The following is a 24,676-nucleotide window of genomic DNA, read 5'->3' on the forward strand; positions in this document are numbered from 1 at the left end:
CTGTTGTGTGTACAGTGTACTTAATTAGTTTGAAAGATTCTTTCATTTCCTAAAATGTTAATCTCTGTGAAGATGTATCAATCTATAACTATAAGCGTCAGTCATCTGCATGCAGTAATAAACACCATGCATGACATGCATATGGTGTGATTCTGATAGAGGAACACACAATTTTAAGTCTAGAAAGAAAGGGTGGGAGGGATCTATTGCCATTTATCTAATTACTTTTTTTGTCTTGAACAACAGTTTGTCAAATTGAATATTGATACCATGTGCATCAAAACGTAGTTTTATTTTCAATGAAGCTTTATGCAAATGTAAGACTCTACAACTGTTACATTATTGTAGAAAACACAATTTGGTACAATTACAGTCACAACAGCAGCCTAACTCCAATTATCTATACATGCACATGTTTGAACCTACATGTACCTCCACTTAAGCTGTTGATTTACAACAAAACAAGAGAGAGTGTTTATCAAAAGGTACCTCTCTCCCTCTCAAATGTAACCCTCAAGTCAAGCCTTCAAAACCAAAGTTTACCATCATCTTCTCTCTAGAATAGTATACTAGTAACTTATATCTCCCTATTAAGTTCATGGCCCAGAAGAGGTCTCTTGGCCTTGCACTAAGCAATCTCATCAAAAAAAATACCAATATTGTCCTCCCTTGCAGCAGCAAATGTTAATTGACACAAGCATTTGCTTATCAACAAGGCAAATTATAATGTACATCATGTACCTCCCAAAGAGAAGATTTGCAGATAGTCCAGCCATATATAGATTGAAGCAAAAGAATAGAAACATAAACTTCATCATCAGTAACCACATCATCAGTAACTAACCTGGCAAGGAAAGTTCTACAAAACCTCATAATACTAGTAATATACAATCAATTCTACAAAGCTAAATGGAAAACAGTTTAATTACATGACTGTTTTCCCAAAGGGAAACTCTTCACACTTATTACAAGGGAATGCTAGATTAGCTATGTTTAGCATATGTATGTTTTTGAAAATCGTCGACATTGTCCAAAACACACGAGAAGTTTATGTAGGTTCAAATCAAAGGTCCAACTTCTCATCAGTAATGATATCAACTACATGTACATAACTTTGTTGTTCCTCTGTGCTGGCCCACAACAGACAAATGACTACTTTTCTACAGTACGTCAAAAGCTGACTTCAACTTCATGTGCCTCATAGATCAGGAGTTCTCTACTTGCTGCACTTGCCTCAATTCCCAGCTCTTCTCTACTTGCTGCACTTGCTTCAACTCCCAACTGTTGGGAAACATGTTTCTTTTTGAAGTGTCTTGCCAGGTGATTAGGACGACTGAACACCCGGCTGCACTCCTCACACCTGTAAGGTTTCTCACCTGTGTGAGTGTGCATGTGCAACTTCAGAGCACTCCACTGCCTGAATGGTCTTTGACACTCCTTACACGTGTAGGGTTTCTCCCCCGTGTGAATTAGCATGTGTCTCTTCAGCTGACACAGCTGTTTGAACTGCCTGCCGCAATTCCCACACCTGTGGGGTTTCTCTTCTGTGTGGGTCCACATGTGACTCTTCAGATCACCCTGCCGTATGAACTGCTTGCTGCACTTGTCACACATGTAGGGCTTTTCACCCGTATGAATCTTTAAGTGATTTTTTAGATAGCGTCGAGTATAAAACCGCATATCGCACGTCTCACACTTGTAAGATTTCTCCCTGGGACCGTGAGTCTGCAGGTGACACTTGAGAGAACCCAATGAACGTAATTGCATGCCACACTTCTCACATACATGCATGCAAGCTGTAGTCTCACTGTGAGTTTGCTTGTGTCTGTTCAGATTACCCTTCCTATTGAACTGCTTGCCGCACTCCTCACATCTGTACATGTAGAGCTTTTCCCTCGTGTGAGTGTACATATGTTGCCTCAAAAGAAGTGGCGAACTGAACTGCCGGCTGCACACCGTACATTTGTAGGGATTCTCCCCTGTGTGAGTGCTCATGTGCTTTCTAAGCATGTGTTGCTTCAGATTATCTGGCCTTCTGAACTGCCTTCTGCACTCCTTACACGAGTAGGGCTTCTCTCCGGAGTGAGTCTTCACATGTTGATTTAGATGCTTCCTCTCAACGAACTCTTTGCTGCACTCCTCACATCTGTGAAGTTTTTTCCCTATGTGAGTGTACATATGTTTCTCCAGCTCATGAGGCTTACTGAACTGACTGCTACATTCCTCACACTTGTAAGGTTTGCTCCTTGTGTGAATCTCCATGTGTCTCATCAGATTACGCTTCGAAGGGAACTCACTGCTGCACTCCTTACACCTAAAGGGTTTCTCCCCTGTGTGAGTGTGCATGTGTTCCTTCAGGGAACGAGAACCACTGAGACACTTGCTGCATTCCTCACACCAGTAGGGATTCTTCCCAGTGTCTTTCCAGTGCTCATCAGATGGTGCTGTAGCAGCCTGGTTGTCTGGTATAGACAGTGATACTTGGTCCTGTGCTGCTTCTTCATCTTCTTGTGAGATGTCCTCATCCCCGCAACCGTCACTGTCACCTCCCATCCCTTCTTCCATCATGTCACCTGGTTCATTTTTCCCGTCCATAATTTCCTGCTCCTTTCCTTCACTCTGTTCCATCCTCACAGTGGGAGGGGGGCATGTGGTGACGGTCAACAGAGGAACCTCCGTCGCAAGCACTTGAGAGCCTTGCACCGAATTCAAGATGGTAGAAGGACGAACAGCTACAGATCTGACTTCACTCTCAGACTGTCCCCTTTCTGCGGAGGTACGAGCTCTATTCTGGTCAGCAGAAGGCTTTGCAGGCGTATTTGTTGCGTGTTGTGGTGCAGGAAAGTCTGCTGTTGTACTTGCGCTTGTTTCCATCATTTTTGTTGACTCAGAAATGCTGCTAATCTCCCCTGTGCAAGTCGGTGTGTGTGTCATAAGATGACTACGCAAACTGAACTGCCTGCTGCACTTCTCACACCTGTAGGGTTTCTCCTCCGTGTGAGTGCGCATGTGTTGCTTCAGATTTCTCAGCTCAATGAATCGCTTGCTGCACTCCTCACACATGTAGGGTTTCTCACCTGTATGAGTACGCATGTGCTGCTTCAGATTATCTGACCTTCTGAACTGCCTGCTGCACTCCTTACACGAGTAGGGCTTCTCTCCGGAGTGAGTCAGCATGTGTTCCTTTAGATGCTTCCTCTCAATGAACTCTTTGCTGCACTCCTCACATCTGTGGAGTTTTTTCCCTGTGTGAGTGTACAGGTGTTTCTTCAGCTCATGTGGCTTACTGAACTGACTGCTACATTTCATACACTTGTAAGGTTTGCTCCTTGTGTGAATCTCCATGTGTCTCATCAGATTACGCTTCGAAGGGAACTCACTGCTGCACTCCTCACACCTGAAGGGTTTCTCCCTTGTGTGAGTGTACATGTGTTCCTTCAGGGCACGAGAATCCCTGAGACACTTGCTGCATTCCTCACACCTGTAGGGATTCTTCCCAATGTCTTTCCTGTGCTCATCAGATGGTGCTGTAGCAGCCTGGTTGTCTGGTATAGACAGTGATACTTGGTCCTGTGCTGCTTCTTCATCTTCTTGTGAGATGTCCTCATCCCCGCAACCGTCACTGTCACCTCCCATCCCTTCTTCTATCATGTCACCTGGTTCATTTTTCCCGTCCATAATTTCCTGCTCCTTTCCTCCACTCTGTTCCATCCTCTCAGTGGGAGGGGGGCATGTGGTGACGGTCACCAGAGGAACCTCCGTTGCAAGCACTTGCGAGCCTTGCACTGAATTCAAGATGGTGGAAGGACTAACAGCTACAGATCTGACTTCACTCTCAGACTGTCCTCTTTCTGCGGAGGTACGAGCTCTATTCTGGTCAGCAGAAGGCTTTGCAGGCGTATATTTTGTTGCATGTTGCGGTGCAGGAAAGTCTGCTGTTGTACTTGTGCTTGTCTCCATCATTTTTGTTGACTCAGAAATGCTGCTTATCTCCCCTGTGCAAGTCTGTGTGTGTGTCTTTAGATGACTACGAGTAGGCACACTGAACTGCCTGCTGCTCTTCTCATACCTGTAGCTATAGGGTTTCTCCTCCGCGTGAGTGCGCATGTGTTGCTTCAGATTTCCAGGATGACTGAATCGCTTGCTGCACTCCTCACACATGTAGGGTTTCTCACCTGTATGAGTACGCATGTGTCTCTTCAGATTATCTGGCCTTCTGAACTGCTTACTGCACTCCTTACACGAGTAGGGCTTCTCTCCTGAGTGACTCAGCATGTGTTCCTTTAGATGCTTCCTCTCAATGAACTCTTTGCTGCACTCCTCACATCTGTGGAGATTTTCCTCTGTGTGAGTGTACAGGTGTTTCTTCAGCTCATGTGGCTTACTGAACTGACTGCTACATTTCTCACATTTGTAAGGCTTGCTCCTTGTATGAATCTCCATGTGTCTCCTCAGATTACGCTTCGAATGGAACTGCTTGCTGCACTCCTCACACCTGAAGGGTTTCTCCCCTGTGTGAGTGTGCATGTGTTGCTTTAGATTTCCCAGCACACTGAATCGCTTGCTGCACTCCCCACACATGTAGGGTTTCTCACCTGTGTGAGTGTGCATGTGTTCCTTCAGGGCACGAGAATCGCTGAGACACTTGCTGCATTCCTCACACCTGTAGGGATTTTTCCCAGTGTGTTTGCTGTGCTCATCAGATGGTGCTGTAGCAGCCTGGTTGTCTTCCTTCTGAATTGCTTGTGATGAGGATTCCTTACGAAAAAAAAAGAATAAAATACAAACATAAAGCCTAAAGCATACAACCAGGTATCAAATACCATCCTAAATGTAATAAATATATCTCAAATCCTGGGCATGCATTTTTAACAGTATCTAATTGACTAAAATCAGTTGCTGACTATTTTTTTCTGAATACCATCATTACAATTTAGATATTCAATCAAGACTGTTATGTTTAAGTACAAATCATTCACCTCATTGGTTGGTATAGACCGTGATACTGGGTCCTGTGGTGCTTCCTCATCATCTTGTGAGTTATCTTCATCACCACAGTCATCACTGTCTCCTCCATCTTCTATGTCGGTGTCTTCCCTAGTTGTCTGCATATCTTCTGTGGCTTGAGGTTGGGGGATGGCATTTTGTGGCTTTGCAGACTCCTCTGCACATTTGTTATGTATTTCTTGGCCATGCTTTTGCAGGACAGTGTCAAGAAGCTCTTCTGACAGGATAACACCCTCTGCATGGGTTTCTCCACTCTCTTGCTGTGGTAGGGTGCCATGTGGGTCTTCTGACGCAACATGTGCATCGAGTCGTTGTCTGTCGTCAGCCTCGCTGTACTCTAAGGTCATCAGCTCTTGTAGAAGGGCGACCAGGTTGCGTTTGTCTACGCCCTGTTTGCCTACCTCAATTTTACGCCTGCGGAGCTCCAACACGACCTCCTCCATAAAGAGCCTGGGCAGCACAGCCAGGGACACCTCCTTACACAGGCCAGTCAGACCTTTGGTAACCAGGTCACTCAGACTCAGAGAGGAGGAAGCCATGGTCGGGACCAGGATGAGTGCAATTGAACCACACTTCTGATTGGAGCACTTTGACTTCTCTGGAACACAAACCACACAGTATCCATAAGCTCGCTCACACTTCTGAGTAGAAGGAATTGTGTATGCGTAAAATGTCAAAGGTGAAGACCCATAAGACATGAACAAAACATGTTCGGGACATAGTGTTGTGCAAATTGAGACAATGGTCCAGAGAAAGAACTGTTTACAAGTCAGGGGCCTTCAACTTTAACATATTTCCCACAATTCCTGTCACCGCTAGCGCTCATGTGTACCTAGAAGTGTGAACGAGCTTATCCAGGAGACTAAAGGTTTTTGTAGCATTTAACAATAAATGTTAAACATGTTGTTGACAAAGCAGCAATACACAACATATGATATTATAACCAGCAGGGCTCTGAGCTTCTCTCAATCGTTACATTTTTATACTCCACTTTTGCCAGGTATTTGCGAAAACTTGACGTTCAGGCACTGTTGCTGCCCACATACGCAACATTATCACTTGAAGCATTCAAACAAAAAATAGAGTGACAGGTTGTCCTCAAGTCAAACTCTCAAAGAGTTTCCATGGCTATTTAGTAATCCCCCCCCCCCGCCGCCGCCTTTTTGTTTTAGACAAATAGTTTCATACAACATCAAGCAACGTTATGCTGCAGTTCTTTTCTCTCATGAAATAGAACTCTAATTAGGCACTACTTGAAGCATGAAATCATTCAAACACATTATTTGAAACACCAATTTCATGGTTGCAGAGAAAAAGAACACATGATCATGTTCATTTTTTTCGTGACAGAATCTGAGGTTCAGTCAGAGAAAATTATTTCTTTGATCGCTGATAGACGCCGATATTTCAAATTGTAGCCAGGTGAACGTACCTGCCAGTTATCTTGGATACCACCGTGTCTTGAGTGGGGAATGGTGACCTGCAGAGCTCTTCATAGATTCAGATATTCTACTAAATCGACTCCTTGACTGTTGATTTGAATAAGTTATGAGCTGATCGAACGTTCTTCAGGTCACTAGGCCGTTCCAAAAAAAGATTTATAGCGGGGGGGAGGGGGTGATAACAACCTAAATTTAAATACCTCTCAAGTCCTACTTCCTAGCACTCTAACCCCCAGAGCCCTACAATTCTGACTATTTCAACCCTCTATCTCCTCGATTCCTAAGGATTTAAAATTCCCTACGCCCTAGTAGAGTCTATTACTATGTCATCGAACCCTCCTAAATATTTGGAACAGTCCATACCGTGTAAAATTGCCCGTAGAATTGTGGGTAATAAACATGGCTGCCCCCTGTGTTTGTTTTCCGTCTTTTCTGGTACATTTCTAGATATTTCGCTGGTTTCCGTGATACCTACAGGGAAGATGGGAACCAAACTCCCAACCAAGGTTGCAAGAACTCTTGAGTGCAAGCAGGGAGCTGTAAGAGCCGTCAGGTTCAACGGTATGTAGCAGAATTTCGATGTCGGGAATATCCCCCTCCCCCTTGATTTGTTTACATGCATCGCGATTTAAAAAAAAAACACATATCGCATGATTTATATAAGTTATTATAACGTTATATATATATATATATATTACTTTGTTGGACTTGATTTTCAGACACTGAAGTCTGAATAATAGGAAAATTTGATATTTCAATATCATTCATATGCACTACACTACTAGTAGTCACCAGGCAGCATAAAAAAAATGAATTTATACATGTATGTGGCTCAGGTGGTTATATGGAGGAAATATTTTTAAAAATTGAACGTTGATGTTGTTATTGACTCGAGCATTTATACTGCACAGTTACCCAGTATGCATTTGAGACTTATGCTGTCAAGATGTCAAGAAATAGTACTGTGATATTGGTAGTGTTAACAAGCAGGTTATATATTCTTGATTTTAACAATTTGACACATACATGTATATGTAACATGGTTACATCCTGGAACATATATATAATATATGGAGTGAACCAGAGCTAGAAATTGTATGGATACCAGGCTATTCTACAGGGAGGTGATCAAAGGCATGAATGAAGTTAGAATATGATCCATATCGTCTAATGTAAAACAGTAACCTTCACCCCTTTCCCCAGATGACGGGAACTACTGTATGACATGTGGCAGTGACAAGTCCATCAAACTGTGGAACCCACACAAGGGAACCCACATCATGACGTACTCAGGACACGGCTACGAAGTTCTTGACGTCGCTGCGTAAGTCTCTCAAGACTCAAGACTTTTGTTTAACTCTTAAGTGTTATGGTGCAGTCTAAATAGCCGATTTAATATTACCTGCTACATAAACATCAGAGCCAATTAGATTCATCATCATCATACTCCGGTGAGGTATACTACTTCACTAGATAAAGTTTTTCCAGTAGTTCTTGTCCTTCAATTAGATAAACCTTTCCAAAACATGGACCATGCTAAGCTGTACAAAATGGAATTTCATCTTACATTGGCTTGTGATGCTGTAACACTTGCAACATCCACTTTTCTTTAGACGACATCACAAAATTGTACATGGCTTTCTTTTCTATGGGGGGTAGGTAGTCACAGAGTCTCAGTTTTGTTTGATATTACTGTAATGCACATGTTTTAATTGAAGTATAATTCAAAAGCTTATCTTTTCACTTACAATTGCAGGTTGTTTTGCTTAATGAAGTATTGATAATTGTTTTCTTTCCATGGCCAGGTCATGTGACAACAGCCAACTAACATCTACTGGGGCAGACAAGATGGTAATATTATGGGATGTCTCCACAGGAAAGATGGTGCGAAGGTTCAGAGGTCATGTTGGGGTGAGTGTCTTGGACTTTAGTTTAAAGAGTATTAACTCTCTGTTGGATATTTTTGTACATCTACATGTATATTAGATCAACTTTAGATATCATAATTTTCAACAAGTATTTGTAACCTATTGTGTTCCCCACTTATTTGTCGTCTTTGTACATTTCAGCGTGTAAACTGTGTGAAATTCAATGAAGAGTCGACTGTCATTGCATCAGGTAAGTCAGCACTCTCATGACTGGGATGGATGCCTACATTCTAAAATCTGATTGAAACCTTCTTATTGAAATACACATACGGTATGGTACCCTTTAGCCCATTTCCAAGGATGAACTTCCACTAGTTTCAGGTCTTATCAAGCAACAGACAATTCAATTCATATACAGGCACAGACCAGAGGTAAGCATTGTTAAACTACTTCATAAAAATGATGAGTTCACAGCTTACAAATCAATAAAATAAGGTACAAAATACATGATTACCAAATGAATTTACATCTCTAATATATAGAAAGTATATTAAAAGCAGCAGAATGGATTAAGATCTAGACATCCAACTTTCATAAAGTCAGTGAAGCTTTGAATTTAAGTACACATAGTAACTATTATGTGGCTACAATCATTGTGATAACATGTACAGTTCGTACTAGTACCCACTGCTGTTCTTTGCACATCTTATAGTATAAGTTATACATCTTCCATGCAAATATCCAGTGGAGCTAAAACGGCTAGATTAAAGATAAGAATAAAAGCTACCCCTTGTACTACAAATTCAAAGAAGCGTTGCATCAGTGATACCCAGGCATTGTGAAATATTTGATACTTCGAGTTGAACTACAACTGTTACAGTACAAGATTTCAGGAATGACGTCACGCTGTTTCCCCATCCAGGATCCATCGACAACACAGTTCGACTCTGGGACTGTCGAGCCAAGAAATATGACCCCATCCAGATTCTGGATGAAGCGAAGGACGGAATTTTCAGCATAAAATTATCGGACCATGAAATCCTCACAGGGTTGGTTCACTTCTATATTTAAGAAACTAGATGATGTTCTTATTATTATGGGGTAGGTATGTCACTAGACTCTGGAGAGTGTAATACCGGTACATGAAATATTTGTCTCGTTTTGTGTTAAACTTTTGGGTTTTTGCTGTGACCCCTTACTGAGAAACTATCACACCTTAAGCATATGCTCTGTCTTCCCGTACATTGCTACCACTGTTTCGTAAGACATAGTTAAAGCTGCCTTTCCCTTATACTGTGAAACATAGCCTCCATAAACTTAAATGAAGTTACAATGTATGGCAACACTGAACATATCTTGTGCACTTCAGGTCTGTGGATGGCAGAGTCAGAAGATACGACTTGCGTGTGGGAGAACTCCTTGTAGATTACGTAGGAAGTAGGTGTATTCTTCATTTCCTTATCCCATAAATATTCTATTAGGCTCATGAAGATAATGTCATATGCAAGTCAATTTTCTCCATGTTGTGGACTTTATGTCAACCATGATTGAATTCAATGTCTAAAATGCAACTTTGAACAGATTTTCAACTATGTCTGCAGTAGAGTAGTCGCAAATTTTTGTGTTGGAACAAAGTTTTAACTCTGTACCAAGTACCAAATACCAAGGGTCTGTAATTATGATGCTTGAATCTGATTATCCCTTTCATGTTGCATGACTTTCAATGTTTTTCTGCAGGCCCTGTGACGTGTGTTTGCTTCACCAAAGATGGCCAGTGTGTCCTGAGCTCAGCACTAGACAGTACCCTACGACTGTTGGACAAGGACACAGGGGAGCTGCTCGGAGAGTAAGCCAGCTTGGAAACATTATACCATATTCTAAACTGTTTTGTCTAACCTTCTGCTCAATGGAGGCAGTCATCTTGGTCACCTGACCCAGTCCAACCAATCACATCTTTCATGTTCGTAACCTGAACCAGTCCAGTCAATAAGACTGTTTTGCCAAGAATGCCTTCATATGGTTTTGATACTGTTCAGTTTTAATTTTAGTGTTGTCTGTTTCTAACAGAGATTTTCTTGGAGATGTATTGGAAAAAAGTAGTATCAATGGAAGCCTGCCTTATCGTTTGGACATAACTTTCTAAACTACATGAATCTGAAGACCAAACACTATTTTTTGATCATCCCCAGCAAATCTCATACATGGACATATCAAGTTCTGTCACTGCCACTCCACTTTGAAAAGGATATCCTCAAATGTACCAGACAATCTCAGGTCAAGAGCTAGTAATCATCAAGTGATGAAGTCTTGCACTTATAAAAGATTTCTGCATGTTTTTTCAGGTACACAGGTCACAAAAGCACAGAGTTTAAGATAGACTGCTGCCTCACCAACAGTGATGCACATGTAGTCAGCGGCTCAGAGGATGGCAAGATTTACTTCTGGGACCTGGTAGATGTAAGTAATAGGTTGTCTTTAATCATCATTCCAGGTGGCTTGCCCAAAATAAGGCCAGACTCTCTCTCCATGATTTCCTGGTACCGAGGGTGATGCGGGATACACTGTGTTGTATTTTCTTTATGTCATACCCAACCAAAAAAAAAATGCAAAATGCACCAGATGTTGAGAAAATTTGGTGTCTTGGAGCTAAAAACAACAGCAATTCCAACTTCTGAATCCGGTATTCAAATTTTCGACAGTGCATGCAAAGTGCATTCAAATGATTCTATGGAAGATTGTGTACTTTACAAGTGATTTGTGTGTGATGATCCAAAATATCACCAGGTCCAGAACACCCATATTGAATGTTATTATGGCCAAGGTTTGACAAAGATACTTATATATTAAGCTGAAAATTGTTGTGTTTTATTATTAAAAAAATTCTTTTCCTTTTTTTTCAGAGCAAAATTGTCCACACACTTTCCAAGGAAGGAAAAGGTGTTGTCCATTCCCTCAGCTACCATCCCTCCCTCCCCTGCATGCTTTCAGCTGCTGAGAACTTGGTCAAGGTCTGGAGGGAGGAAGACTACCAAGAGGACTAGCCCACGGGCAGCTTTACCTCAGTAGCAACATTGGAGTTTTCAGAACCGTTGGATTAGATCATCCAACCCATGCATATACGTTGTTTCCTGACTATCATAATGTGTTTATTAACTGGTTGGAAAAATTGATTTACTAGTAGCACTAGTAACTTACATGGACTACATGTATGTCTGTTACCAAGAGTACCAGTGAAGCATTTGTCACTATTTGACATATCTATTTTTCCAAGTGAAAGGGAAGGCAATGTGTAGAAATGTTCTCATCTAACATCCTGGAAACTATGAATGTATAATTAATGAATGAATGAAAATCATTATTATTTTCGAATGAAAAAGTTGACCTGTGTCATGGTGTACATTTGGACTGTGTATTTGAATAAAGCCATTCTACATCAGTTCTTTTGTTGTGTTCAATGCTTGAATATATATTCTATGAAGCCTCAAATGATATGTTTGCCTTAGGATAAAACACTCAAACATTCAAGGAACAGAAATGCCTGTAGATTCAGTTCAGTTCTGCCAAAGGCCATATTTGGGAAGTTAAAATTGAAGGATGTCGACATTTGTGACCAAAAAAGTACTTGATCTATCAGCTTATACAGCACCCCCATGAAACTCCTTATGGGCCGTACCCGGTCTTATGGGCCGTACCCGGTAAAATTATGGGCCGTACCCGGACTTATGGGCCGTACCCGGTAAAATTATGGGCCGTACCCGGACTTATGGGCCGTACCCTGTACCTATGGGCCGTACCCAATGGCCGACATCGCCCGGCCACAGGGCGAAGTGGCGTGAAAGTCGCGTCTAGATACCCTGTACCGCAACGATACACAATCACACATAGCCTATGCTCTGGCAAACATTCCTGGCCACCTCTCTGCCGAGTGGCGTTGTACAAATCGCCCCCAATATCGAGAACACTCACGCAAGCTGTGGCGAGATGCCGGCTGCAGTGCTCGCGTGGGGTCGAGAAACCCGGAAGTGAGCTTCGCATCGATCATCATCATCAGCTGGGTTGTGTGGGAGGCGTCGCGAACCGGACAAAACTCTCGAGCTCCTTGCTATCGGTACGCATTTCACAATTTCATCCATGGTATATAACTTTTATTACCGCCCTATTAGGTCACTCCTCCAACAGAGAGTCACTGTAACGTAAGATTTTGTTCTTGTTATTATGATTACAGGGGATTTGATTTGTTTGTAAAGCGTGGAAGGGGTCGGGAGGTGTAGCATGACAGGGAGCCCGAGCATGCTGCACTGCACAAGTGACCATATACCGACGAGACAGTGGTGTAATAGAGACAACAACAACAGCATATTGCTAAAACTCTAGGTGAAGATGAACTGTTTCTAGTTTAATACTCTCTAACATGATCTTTGACTGTCTTATTCAATCTTCATTCCAGAGTATTGCACAATGACAAGAAAAAAGCCTATCAAGCTCCATCTTGGAAAGAAGGACAAAAGGACATATGCTGCCATCCCCTTTCCCAAAAGGAAAGTGATACATTGTCTGACTCCCCGGCCAAGTTGGGCACTCAGACGACCAGCCCCCGTTGAACAAGGTACTCTCAGTTGGCAAAAGAAGATTTCAGTACTTATGGGTACAGGTGACTCACAAACAAACCTGGGTAAACCTATTTGGAGTAAGACATTAAAATCCTTCTCACATAACCAATGCAATATTCATACAGAAATTTGAAAGTATAGTGTTCAGCTGGCAGAATTTGATAGCAGCATTATTGTATGACTACAATCACAGATCTTATAAGGTCTTGGAGTCTTCATGTGTGCTCATGTGGTAGTTTACTTCATGTCAATTTTTGTTCTTGTAGATTGTGATAATTTCTAATCTACAAAAGAGTCATTCATTCAGTAGGCAAGCAGAAATCAATAACAACTTGAATTTCAAAGGGACATTGATCCATCACACTATTTGCCAATAAAGTCACAGTTTATTACTCTATATCTGTAAACCTTATGCTTAAAAGTTATAACACATTAAGTACCGTAGTAACAGTAATTTCGTTTTTTTCATTTCAGGGCCTGTGGATTCCCCAACGACAAGTAGCAAGCCTGTCTACCCCTGTCAAAGTACAGATGTCATCTTTACAGAAACAGACCACCCTGAACAGTGGGAACCACCAACTAGGCTGGCTCTTGTGAAGGCAAAAAACCATCCCTTTGATCTGACATCAAGGGCACGCCCTAAATTTGGTGCTCCTTTGAAGGGGCAGACTGGTGTAAGGCAGTACCATAGAACAGATCTTTCAAAGATCCTGCCTCATGAGCGAATTGGTCTTCTATAAGTAAACTTCACTGCTGTATTCAAAATTTCAATGTAATTTTTTTCTCCACTTTGCCAAACATTATCTTATTTCAAAGTGGAATGATTGTTGCATTGTCAAAATCATTCATTGATTTGAGTACTAGTTTGAAAAAGTAATTGCATATTGTTCAGATCTTACAGGACTTACATGGTTAATGATTAAAGATATGGAACATAATTAGGGGCTGCATGTAACGTATGACTTTGTATGATCAATCAGTAGAATTTTTGTGCACTGTTGCCATGTGGCGCATGAGCTGCCTCGCTCCCTGGTAGCTTTTACTGCACATGTTACAGGTCTTGGGGTCTTCATGTGTGCTCAAGTGTCTTTTCAAACTTTGTTTCTGTTTGAAAGAAGCAGTGCACACCGTGCACTTGTGATCCTTGGCCTGCTGATGGATCTTCAGGTGGTCACATGTCTTCTGTGGGGCTTGGGCCTTCCGGCGATGGTGGTACAACTTTACTTTGTTTGCAAATGTCAGTTTGCAGGTTGTGCAGGTGTGCTCTTTGGACTCATGTATGAAACAGTGTTGCCTGAAACCAGAATATGACTTAAAACTCTTGCCACACTCCTTGCAGACTAGTACTTTATTATTGTGCTGAATGTCTACATGTTTTTTTAGTGCAAACTTGTCATGAAAGGATGTAGAGCATTTCTCACAAGTAAACGTTGCTCTGTGTCTGAGGTTGTGTCTTCTGTAGTGGGAAGCAGGTATATTTTCCCCACAGATGTCACACAAGACGATGTTTGATTCTAAAAGGGGAGAAGTGAGATATCTGTTATTTTAGTATGCACACATAGTTTGTTTATGTATACAAAATATGTGACAGTGTGAAGGGCTCAAAAGAAAAAAAAGTACCAACAAACAACTTAGTAACTGTAAATTTGGAACAAAATTTCACTCAGTCTGACACCTGTTATTCACTCATATTGCAAATCCTCCCAGAGTTATCTATGACGCTGGTACCCAAGCTATCAATCACTGGTTTTAAGAGAAATAGAGTCATAAAATTGTGGTACACAGGGATGTAACAATGCGCATGCAATGCACTTTTTCAATATTGAATGATACAATGAGACAAGTATATGAAAGTAGATATTCTCCAATGCTCTATACATACATGCTATACTGTATATTCACAGAAATAATTGAATAAAGAAAGGTCACCTGCAGTTGTGGCACCTGTTTCCTGTCCTACAATTTGTGGTGGCTCGGCATCATCTGTGACAACTGCGTCTGGGGGTTCTTCACCTGAATTCATCTTTGGCAGTGGTAGTAGTGGGATGGTCAAATTATTTGTATACAAAATGCCATGTTTATTGTTGCAATCAAATTTAATGACAAATTCTAGTACCTATAATTCCAGTTTACAACACCAAAAAAAGGTTGCTTCTGAGGTTCGGTCCACTACACTCAGATCTAGTTTCCCCTCCCACCCTATATGATAGTATATTCAGAGAACCCTGTGGACAGAGATTATATCTCTATTGTAATCCATCTGATTCCTGTTGTTTCCACATTGGCTAGAATTCTAGAAACAGGTTATTCCATTGTGCGTTACCAAATCGTATATTTCACGGAATGATAGTCTAAATTCACTAGACATTTCACCAACCTTCCGTTGCACCTGCCGGCTGGACTGAACGCGGGTAAAAATGAAATTTCCCGCCAAAGAACAGCATCACTTCCGGGTTTCTCGACCCCACGCGAGCACTGCAGCCGGCATCTCGCCACAGCTTGCGTGAGTGTTCTCGATATTGGGGGCGATTTGTACAACGCCACTCGGCAGAGAGGTGGCCAGGAATGTTTGCCAGAGCATAGGCTATGTGTGATTGTGTATCGTTGCGGTACAGGGTATCTAGACGCGACTTTCACGCCACTTCGCCCTGTGGCCGGGCGATGTCGGCCATTGGGTACGGCCCATAGGTACAGGGTACGGCCCATAAGTCCGGGTACGGCCCATAATTTTACCGGGTACGGCCCATAAGTCCGGGTACGGCCCATAATTTTACCGGGTACGGCCCATAAGACCGGGTACGGCCCATAAGGAGTTTCATGGGGGTGTACAGGCAGTTCAGGGAATGTTTGCCTCGGAATGAGCAAATGTGCAACTAAAATGGTTCATTTCTAATAGATTCTTGAAATTCAATTAGTCGGGGTGAGCCTCAAGGTCAAGAACAAGAGCAGGAAAGAACTGGAGTAAAAACCCCATAAGAGCCCATCTCATTTCCCAAGTCGCGGAATGGCCAAATCTGGGAATGAGCGACGCTTCGTTAGCGAGATACGGGCCTTTTCGGAACGGGGGCTCCAAAATGGGGGTGTGATAGGGGATGAATTTCCGCTTTTTCAATTTTAGAAAAAGGACATTTTTCGACTTCATTGTTGTCAGAGTGTACTTCTTATGAACTCTATTCTATTCATACGTAATGCCACCGTGAAAATTGCCTTTATTCTCAAGTTATATGGCAAAACATGATCTGGACTGTTGCAGTTCGTGGTCAGGGCTTTGTAAAAGTGGACATTTAGGTGTGTTTACCATACCATACCATTACCATATGAATCATAACCAGCAGATGGTGGGAGGGAATCTCGTAGTTTTTGCTTGAAGATTTACCATATGCAGACAAAGTCCTTGGCTACTATTTGATAAACAAACCACAAAAAGTCTCAAAGAGTCATAAAACTTTAATCATATTTCCTAGTACTCAATGTACGTACATGTGTATTGATCATTGCAACTAATATTGAACCGCCCTTTGATGTACCAGCTTCATAGGAAAACTACCATACGTATAGCTATGACATGAATATCAAAGATTCTGTCTTCAAGCATTACACAGCTACGATTTTCCCTTCAACCATCTGCTTAGTTATGATTCATATGGTAATGTAAAATACACCGAAATGTTCACTTTTGCAAAGCTCTGGCCACGAACTGTAACCGCCCAGATGACGTTTTGACGTATAACTTGAGAATAAAGCAATTTTTGCGCGGAGGCATTGCATATGAATAGAATAGGGTTCATAAGAACTACATTGTGACAACAATGAAGCCGAAAAATGTCTTAAGTTTCCTTTTTCTGAAATTCAAAAAGCGTAAATTTCATCCCCTATCACACCCCCATTTTGGAGCCCCCGTTCCGAAAAGGCCCGTATCTCGCTAACGAAGCGTCGCTCATTCCCAGATTTGGTCATTCTGCGACTTGGGAAACGAGATGGGGTTTTAGGTCCCTTTCTTTCCTGCTCTTGTTCTTGACCTTGAGGCTTAGCCGTAACACATCAATACCAGGTATAAATCATGGATAAACCGTTCTCGATATTTGTTTACTAATTATTAAAGATGCTTTACCAGAGGGACTAGAACGAACGGCCGAATATGGAGATTTTCTGTCACATCTCTAGTTGCATATCAGGCACTTTGAAGATAAAAAATATAATAAGCTTCGAATCGATATGACCCCCTCTTCTGCTGTAAGCTACCGTATACAATTGCATGCAAATCCTGCACTGTGTAAACTTTCTTCTTTCCACTTAAGTACACGAACACATACACACATAGAAACAGTCGTTGTTGAGAAACTTTAATTTCTATGACATAGCTACTAGGTTACAATATTTACTGTTTATTCAATCATAACTTCTCGACTGTAGCCATTCAGACGAGATCTGCATTTATTCATTTTGGAATGATCGTGAAGTTGGTAACAGTGTATGAACAACATAACTGGTTGCAATTTCCACCTCAGAGACAGCAGTCTTTATACAAATATCTGCTTCGGAATACATAATATGGCCGAGATAAAACAGCGCTCGCTATTCTAGGCAAGAAATCACATTCTATTGAATTCAATATTAATCAAAATCAATGTAATTCAGATTATTTAAAATCATTAAGGACAGTGTAAATCTATTAACGGTTGATAATCACAACAACAAGCTATGTCTTTACCTCCTGTGACTGACTATGCACCTGCCACGCTAACGTTATAATTTTTCCTAAGATCTTCATAAGATGTGACATTTTTTTTAAACTTTCAACTCTTGGATTATGAACAGAAGTGGGATTTGAGAAAGACAAACTTCTAGAAACATGTTATAAGCAGCCTTGGTATCTGGGGTGAGGCTGAGTGGCCCCTTCTCTTCGGGCGAGGCTGAACTTGAACTTCTGCGTCAGTCGGCCCCAGCAAGAAGAAGATGCCAGCCCTTGTATGGGTTCGGACAGGCTCAGCTACCGGCCCTTCAAACCGCTCCTAGATCCTGCGGTTTGCAGTGCCGGTAGCTGAGCCTGTCCGAACCCATACCAGGGCTGGCATCAGCTTGACGACAAACTAAAGAAAACGTCACGGTTAATACCCATCAAGATTTTTGCTCCGTAACCTTTGACCTTTTTATTACATGTGGCGATTTATTCTGAAATAACGTCAAAGTACGTCAGTTATCCAGCTCATCTTCACGTGTCAGTGAGGACCTCTAGCGATTTATTTGATAACTGCTGCTGTTTGTTACTGTTTTCGTGCCATGATAAATTTTTAGCCGTTAGTCGGCACTTCTGAGCCGTATGCAAAATGTAGCGTGTCATTCGTATCATTACCGTCGCCGATAAGGTTATAACAGTTCACCAGGTTGTATTATTTCAGCCAGTAGGTACCCATGTGAGTAATGAGGCTGTTGTAACGCACTCGAGGCACCTCCTCGAACACGGGACCCCCATTTTTCGTCTCTTCCGAAAGACGGTGCAGCTCCGACAAGGATACCCATGCATAGGGTAACGTTTGTTTGTTTGTTTGTTTGTTTGTTTGTTTGTTTGTTTGTTTGTAACGACCAGCATAACTCGAGAAGGTTTGGATGGATTGTCTTGATATTTGGTTGGTGGGTAGGTCTTGATGAGACTTGGAAATGATTAGATTTTGGGTCCCCTAGCGGCTTGGGTCCCCTAGCGGCTTGGGTCCCCTAGCGGCTTGATGGATCTAAGTGCCGATAGGATATATCTGAATGTCTTATATGATTCTGAGCGTACACTGAGCTAATTAATGGCCCGTTTACACTTAGTACTTGTGTATATATTAAAGTCAGTATGTACGGGGTACCCGACCTGTAGCGTATGTAATCCGACCTGTAGCGTATGTACCCCGACCTGTAGCGTATGTACCCGACATGTTAGCGTATATACCCCGACCTGTAGCGTATGTACCCCGACCAGTAGCGTATGTACTCCGACCTGTAGCGTATGTACCCCGACTTGTAGCGTATGTACCGCGACCTGTAGCGTATGTACCCCAACCTGTAGCGTATGTACCCTGACCTGTAGCGTATGTACCCCGATCGGTAGCGTATCTACCCCAACTTGTAGCGTATGTACCCCGACCTGTAGCGTATGTACCCCGACCTGTAGCGTATGTACCCCGACCAGTAGCGTATGTACTCCGACCTGTAGCGTATGTACCCCGACTTGTAGCGTATGTACCGCGACCTGTAGCGTATGTACCGCGACCTGTAGCGTATGTACCCCAACTTGTAGCGTATGTACCCCGACCTGTAGCGTATGTATCCCGACTTGTAGCGTATGTATCCCGACCTGTAGCGTATGTACCCCGACCTGTAGCGTATGTACCCCGACCTGTAGCGTATGTACCCCGATCGGTAGCGTATGTACCCCGACCAGTAGCGTATGTACCCCGACCTGTAGCGTATGTACCCCGACTTGTAGCGTATGTACCCCGACCTGTAGCGTACGTACCCCGACCTGTAGCGTATGTACCCCGACTTGTAGCGTATGTACCCCGACCTGTAGCGTATGTACCCCGACTTGTAGCGTATGTACCCCGACTTGTAGCGTATGTACCCCGACTTGTAGCGTATGTACCCCGACTTGTAGCGTATGTACCCCAACCTGTAGCGTATGTACCCCGACCTGTATGTAGCGTATGTAGCCAGACCTGTAGCATATGTACCCCAAACTGTAGCGCATGTACCCCGACCAGTAGCGTATGTACCCCAACTTGTAGCGTATGTACTCCGACCGGTAGCGTATGTACCCCGACCTGAGCGTATGTACCCCGACCTGTAGCGTATGTACTCCGACCTGTAGCGTATGTACCCCAACTTGTAGCGTATGTACCCCGACCTGTAGCGTATGTACCCTAACCTTGGCGACCAGGACATTCATACAATCATTCGCACATTCAGTTTAATGTATTCAACTATAGAGAGCAAACGTAAACTGTCTGGGTTCAAATCGTGTCTTTAGTAGCAGTTGTCGACGAAGCATAAGATCGTCAAGTGTACAGCTATGCCACTCTGGCATTTTGAAACATTATCTCGAAATTTACATGAAAACAATATTTCACAATGTTTGTACTCTATACCTCTAGAACTAACAATGTGTAATACTACAAACATCTATACACCACAAGTAGCATAAATACAATAGTTCACAATATTTCTATTAGTACCCTAGCCCTAAGACTACAAAACTGTAAAGTTAACCTAACCTGTCATAAATACTAGCTAAAATACAACAACTACAGTCTCCATGCATAGAAGCCCCATTTATGAAGAATTAAGAAAACTATTTTGGGTCAGCTCAAAAGGCTTAGGCTTAGGAGTATGTGCTGAGGGTTAGTCAAAAGAGTAAATGTTAGTGTTAGTGTGAGCCTTTACCCAAGCCTTTTAAGCATGGCTAGCTTCAAAGGAGCTGAAATAATTTTCATGGGAGTTCTGTACACAAGACTTTAAGCCATAGACTAGTCTAAGCTACTTCAACCTAAGCTAACAAAGTCCAGGCTACCATAGTCTTAACTACTAGAGTCTAAGCTATCTCTGTCTATTGACTTCTATGTAATGCCACAAAGAAGAATCACTGCCGGAAGTTCTTCACAGCGCCGTTGCCTCTGTGCCAAGTCCCGAAGATGTCTTCTCCTTCACACGCCGGATCACAAGTCCCGAAGTTGTCTGGTCACTTCCAGGTCGCCGAGGTCTGCATGTGTCTGGTTAAGGATCATTTTGGTGCAAAATATCCATTTAAAGGGTTCGTCTTATATCTGGAAGAAAAGCAACAGGTACACACAGACACACCTGTGGAGAAAAAGACACAAGCACACATATCTTCATTCTGAAAGAAAAGCAACAGAAACACACAGACAGACCTGTGGAGAAAAAGACACAAGCACACATATCTTCAATCTGAAAGAAAAGCAGCACACAGACAAACCTGTGGAGAAAAGTCACAAGCACACATGTCTTCTATCTGAAAGAAAAAGCAACAGAAACACACAGACAAACCTGTGGAGAAAAAGACACAAGCACACATATCTTCAATCTGGAAGAAAAAGCAACAGAAACACACAGACAGACAAACCTGTGTAGAAAAAGACACAAGCACACATGTTTTCTTCTGAAAGAAAAGCAACAAAACTCACAGACAGACCTGTGGAGAAAAAGACACAAGCACACATATCTTCACTCTGGAAGAAAAGCAACAGAAACACACACACAGACAGACAAACCTGTGGAGGAAAAGACACAAGCACACATATTTTCACTCTGAAATAAAAGCAACAGAAACACACAGACAGACAAACCTGTGGAGAAAAAGACACAAGCACACATATCTTCAATCTGGAAGAAAAAGCAACAGAAACACACAGACAAACCTGTGGAGAAAAAGACAAGCACACATATCTTCAATCTGGAATGAAAGGAACAGAAACACACACACAGACAGACAAACCTATGGAGAAAAAGACACAAGCACACATATCTTCAATCTGAAAGAAAGGCAACAGAAACACAGACAAATCTGTAAAAAAAGTCACAAGCACACATATCTTCAATCTGAAAGAACGGCAACAGAAACACAGACTAATCTGTAAAAAAAAGTCACAAGCACACATATCTTCAATCTGAAAGAACGGCAACAGAAACACAGACAGACAGACCTGTGGAGAAAAAGACACAAGCACACATATCTTCAATCTGGAAGGAAAGGAACAGAAACACACACACAGACAGACAAACCTATGGAGAAAAAAGACAAGCACACATATCTTCAATCTGGAAAAAAAGCAACAGAAACACACACACAGACCTGGGGAGAAAAAAACACCAGCACACATATCTTCAATCTGAAACAAAGGCAACAGAAACAGACAGACAAACCTGTGGAGAAAAAAAGACACAAGCACACATATCTTCAATCTGGAAGAAAAATAACAGAAGCACACGCACACACAGACAAACCTATGGAGAAAAAGACACAAGCACACATTTCTTCAATCTGGAAGGAAAGGAACAGAAACACACACACAGACAGACAAACCTGTGGAGAAAAAGACCAGGCACACATATTTTCAATCTGAAAGAACGGCAACAGAAACACACAGACAAACCTGTAGAGAAAAATACACAAGCACACATATCTTCAATCTGGAAGGAAATGACAGAAGCACACAGACAGTCAAACCTGTGGAGAAAAAGACACAAGCACACATTTTTTTCCTTCTGGAAGAAAAGCAACAGAAACACACACACACTCAGACATGTTGAGAAAAAGACACAATCACACATATCTTCACTCTGGAAGAAAAGCAACAACACACAGACAGACAAACCTGTGGAGAAAAAGACACAACACACATGTCTTCACTCTGGAAGAAAAGCAACAACACACAGACAGACAAACCTGTGGAGAAAAAGACACAAGCACACATATCTTCACTCTGGAAGAAAAGCCACAACACACAGACAGACGAACCTGTGGAGAAAAAGACACAAGAACGCATATCTTCACTCTGGAAGGAAAGCAACAGAAACACTCACACAGACAGAAGGACTTGTTGAGAAAAGACAACCACAGATATCCTGATTTTTGTATTATTCATTAATTATTATTCATTTATTATTATCTATCGATTATTTTTTATTGATTATTATCTATCGATTATTTTTTATTGATTATCTATCAATTATTTTTGTTGATTATTATCTATCGATTATTATTGATTGATTATTGTTTATTGATATCTATATTAATATTAATATGAATATTTAATGATATTTATTATTGATATTAATTATTTACTATTCACCATTCACTATTTTTTATTTATTTATTTATTTACTTACTTATCTACTCATTTATCTTTTTTTTTTTTTCATTCTGGAAGGAAAGGCAACAAAAACACACAGACCTGTAGATAACAGAGAAGCACACATATCTTCGAATTCCTTTCTGAAGAAAAGCAACAGAAACACACAGACCTAGTTGAGATAAGACAAGCAGTAATATCTTCCTTCTGGGAGAAAAGTGAACAGATTCACACACACAGACAAACCTGTAGAGAAAAAAGACACAAGCACACATAGCTTTATTCTGGAAGAAAAGCCCAGACAGACAGACAAACCTGTGGAGAAACAGACAAGAACACATATCTTCATTCTGGAAGGAAAAGCAGCAGAAACACACAGACAAACCTGTGGAGAAATAGACAAGAACACATATCTTCATTCTGGAAGGAAAAGCAACTGAAACACTCAGACAGACAAACCTGTGGAGAAATAGACACTAGAACACAATATCTTCATATCATTCTGGAAGGAAAAGCAACTGAAACACTCAGACAGACAAACCTGTGGAGAAATAGACACTAGAACACAATATCTTCATATCATTCTGGAAGGAAAAGCAACTGAAACACTCAGACAGACAAACCTGTGGAGAAATAGACACTAGAACACAATATCTTCATATCATTCTGGAAGGAAAAGCAACTGAAACACTCAGACAGACAAACCGGTGGAGAAATAGACACCAGAACACAATATCTTCATATCATTTTGGAAGGAAAAGCAACTAAAACACACAGACAGACAAACCTGTGGAGAAATAGACAAGAACACATCTTCATTCTGGAAGGAAAAGCAACAGAAACACACACACAGACAGACAGACAGACCTGTGGAGAAATAGACACCAGAACACAATATCTTCATTCTGGAAGGAAAGGAAAAGAAACACACAGACAGACAAACCTGTGGAGAAACAGACAAGAACGCATATCTTAAATTTGGAAGGAAAAGAAACAGAAACACACAGAAAAACCTGTGGAGAACAGACAAGAACGCATATCTTAAATCTGGAAGGAAAAGAAACAGAAACACACAGACGAATCTGTGGAAAACAGACAAGAACACATACCTTCAATCTGGAAGAAAAGCAACAGAAACACACAGACAGACAGACCTGTGGAGAAAACGACAAGAACACATATCTTCACTCTGGAAGAAAAGTAACAAACACACAGACAAACCTGTGGAGAGAAAGACAAGAACACAGATCTTTATTCTGGAAGAAACATGGCTTGTATCTTAAGTCGGTATCTGCCTTCAAACACAGCTAACATCTTAAGTCGGTATCTGCCTGCAAACTAACATAGCTAACATCTTAAGACGGCACCTGCCTTCAAACAGACATAGCTAACATCTTAAGGCGGTATCTGCCTTCAAACAGACATAGCTAATATCTTAAGACGGTACCTGCCTTCAAAGAGACATAGCTAATATCTTAAGACGGTACCTGCCTTCAAACAGACATAGCTAACATCTTAAGACGGTACCTGCCTTCAAAGAGACATAGCTAATATCTTAAGACGGTACCTGCCTTCAAACAAACATAGCTAACATCTTAAGAAGGTACCTGCCTTCAAACAGACATAGCTAACATCTTCAGACGGTATCAAACAGACATAGCTAACATCTTAAGACGGTATCTGCCTTCAAACATAGCTGACATCTTAAGTCGGTATCTGCCTTTGCATGTAGCTAACATCTTAAGTCCGTAAGTCCGTATCTGCATTCAAACAAGCATAGCTTACATCTTAACAGACGGTATCAAACAGACATAGCTAACATCTTAAGACGGTATCTGCCGTCAAACAGACATAGGTAACATCTTAAGACGGTATCTGCCTTCAAACAAACATAGCTAACA

General features: G+C 41.7%; 2 protein-coding genes and 2 long non-coding RNA genes across 4 annotated transcripts; 2 read left to right on the forward strand and 2 right to left on the reverse strand.

Moving 5' to 3' along the window:
• Positions 1-1,107: 1,107 nt before the first annotated feature.
• LOC136444222 (zinc finger protein 721-like) lies at positions 1,108-6,555 on the reverse strand. Its single transcript, XM_066441730.1, has 3 exons — positions 6,440-6,555; positions 4,980-5,605; positions 1,108-4,758 (listed from the first exon to the last, which is right to left on the reverse strand). Exons 2-3 carry the CDS (start codon positions 5,544-5,546, stop codon positions 1,171-1,173), a joined length of 4,155 nt encoding a protein of 1,384 aa, XP_066297827.1. The 5' UTR covers positions 5,547-5,605; positions 6,440-6,555; the 3' UTR covers positions 1,108-1,170.
• A 266-nt stretch (positions 6,556-6,821) lies between these two features.
• On the forward strand, positions 6,822-11,753 carry LOC136444816 (WD repeat domain-containing protein 83-like). Its single transcript, XM_066442559.1, has 9 exons — positions 6,822-7,010; positions 7,653-7,773; positions 8,255-8,360; positions 8,519-8,567; positions 9,240-9,366; positions 9,687-9,754; positions 10,055-10,163; positions 10,660-10,774; positions 11,218-11,753. The coding sequence occupies exons 1-9, from the start codon at positions 6,932-6,934 to the stop codon at positions 11,356-11,358; spliced, it is 915 nt and encodes a 304-aa protein (XP_066298656.1). The 5' UTR covers positions 6,822-6,931; the 3' UTR covers positions 11,359-11,753.
• Positions 11,754-11,964: 211 nt separating this feature from the next.
• Positions 11,965-13,748, forward strand: LOC136444835 (uncharacterized). Its single transcript, XR_010757335.1, has 3 exons — positions 11,965-12,425; positions 12,765-12,923; positions 13,402-13,748. It is a non-coding gene; the product is annotated as an uncharacterized lncRNA (long non-coding RNA).
• A 6,164-nt stretch (positions 13,749-19,912) lies between these two features.
• Positions 19,913-22,639, reverse strand: LOC136444749 (uncharacterized). Its single transcript, XR_010757315.1, has 2 exons — positions 21,270-22,639; positions 19,913-21,115 (listed from the first exon to the last, which is right to left on the reverse strand). It is a non-coding gene; the product is annotated as an uncharacterized lncRNA (long non-coding RNA).
• Between the last annotated feature and the right edge of the window lie 2,037 nt (positions 22,640-24,676).

Source organism: Branchiostoma lanceolatum, chromosome 11 (assembly GCF_035083965.1).
Source record: "Branchiostoma lanceolatum isolate klBraLanc5 chromosome 11, klBraLanc5.hap2, whole genome shotgun sequence".
In the NCBI taxonomy this organism is placed as follows: Eukaryota; Metazoa; Chordata; class Leptocardii; order Amphioxiformes; family Branchiostomatidae; genus Branchiostoma; species Branchiostoma lanceolatum.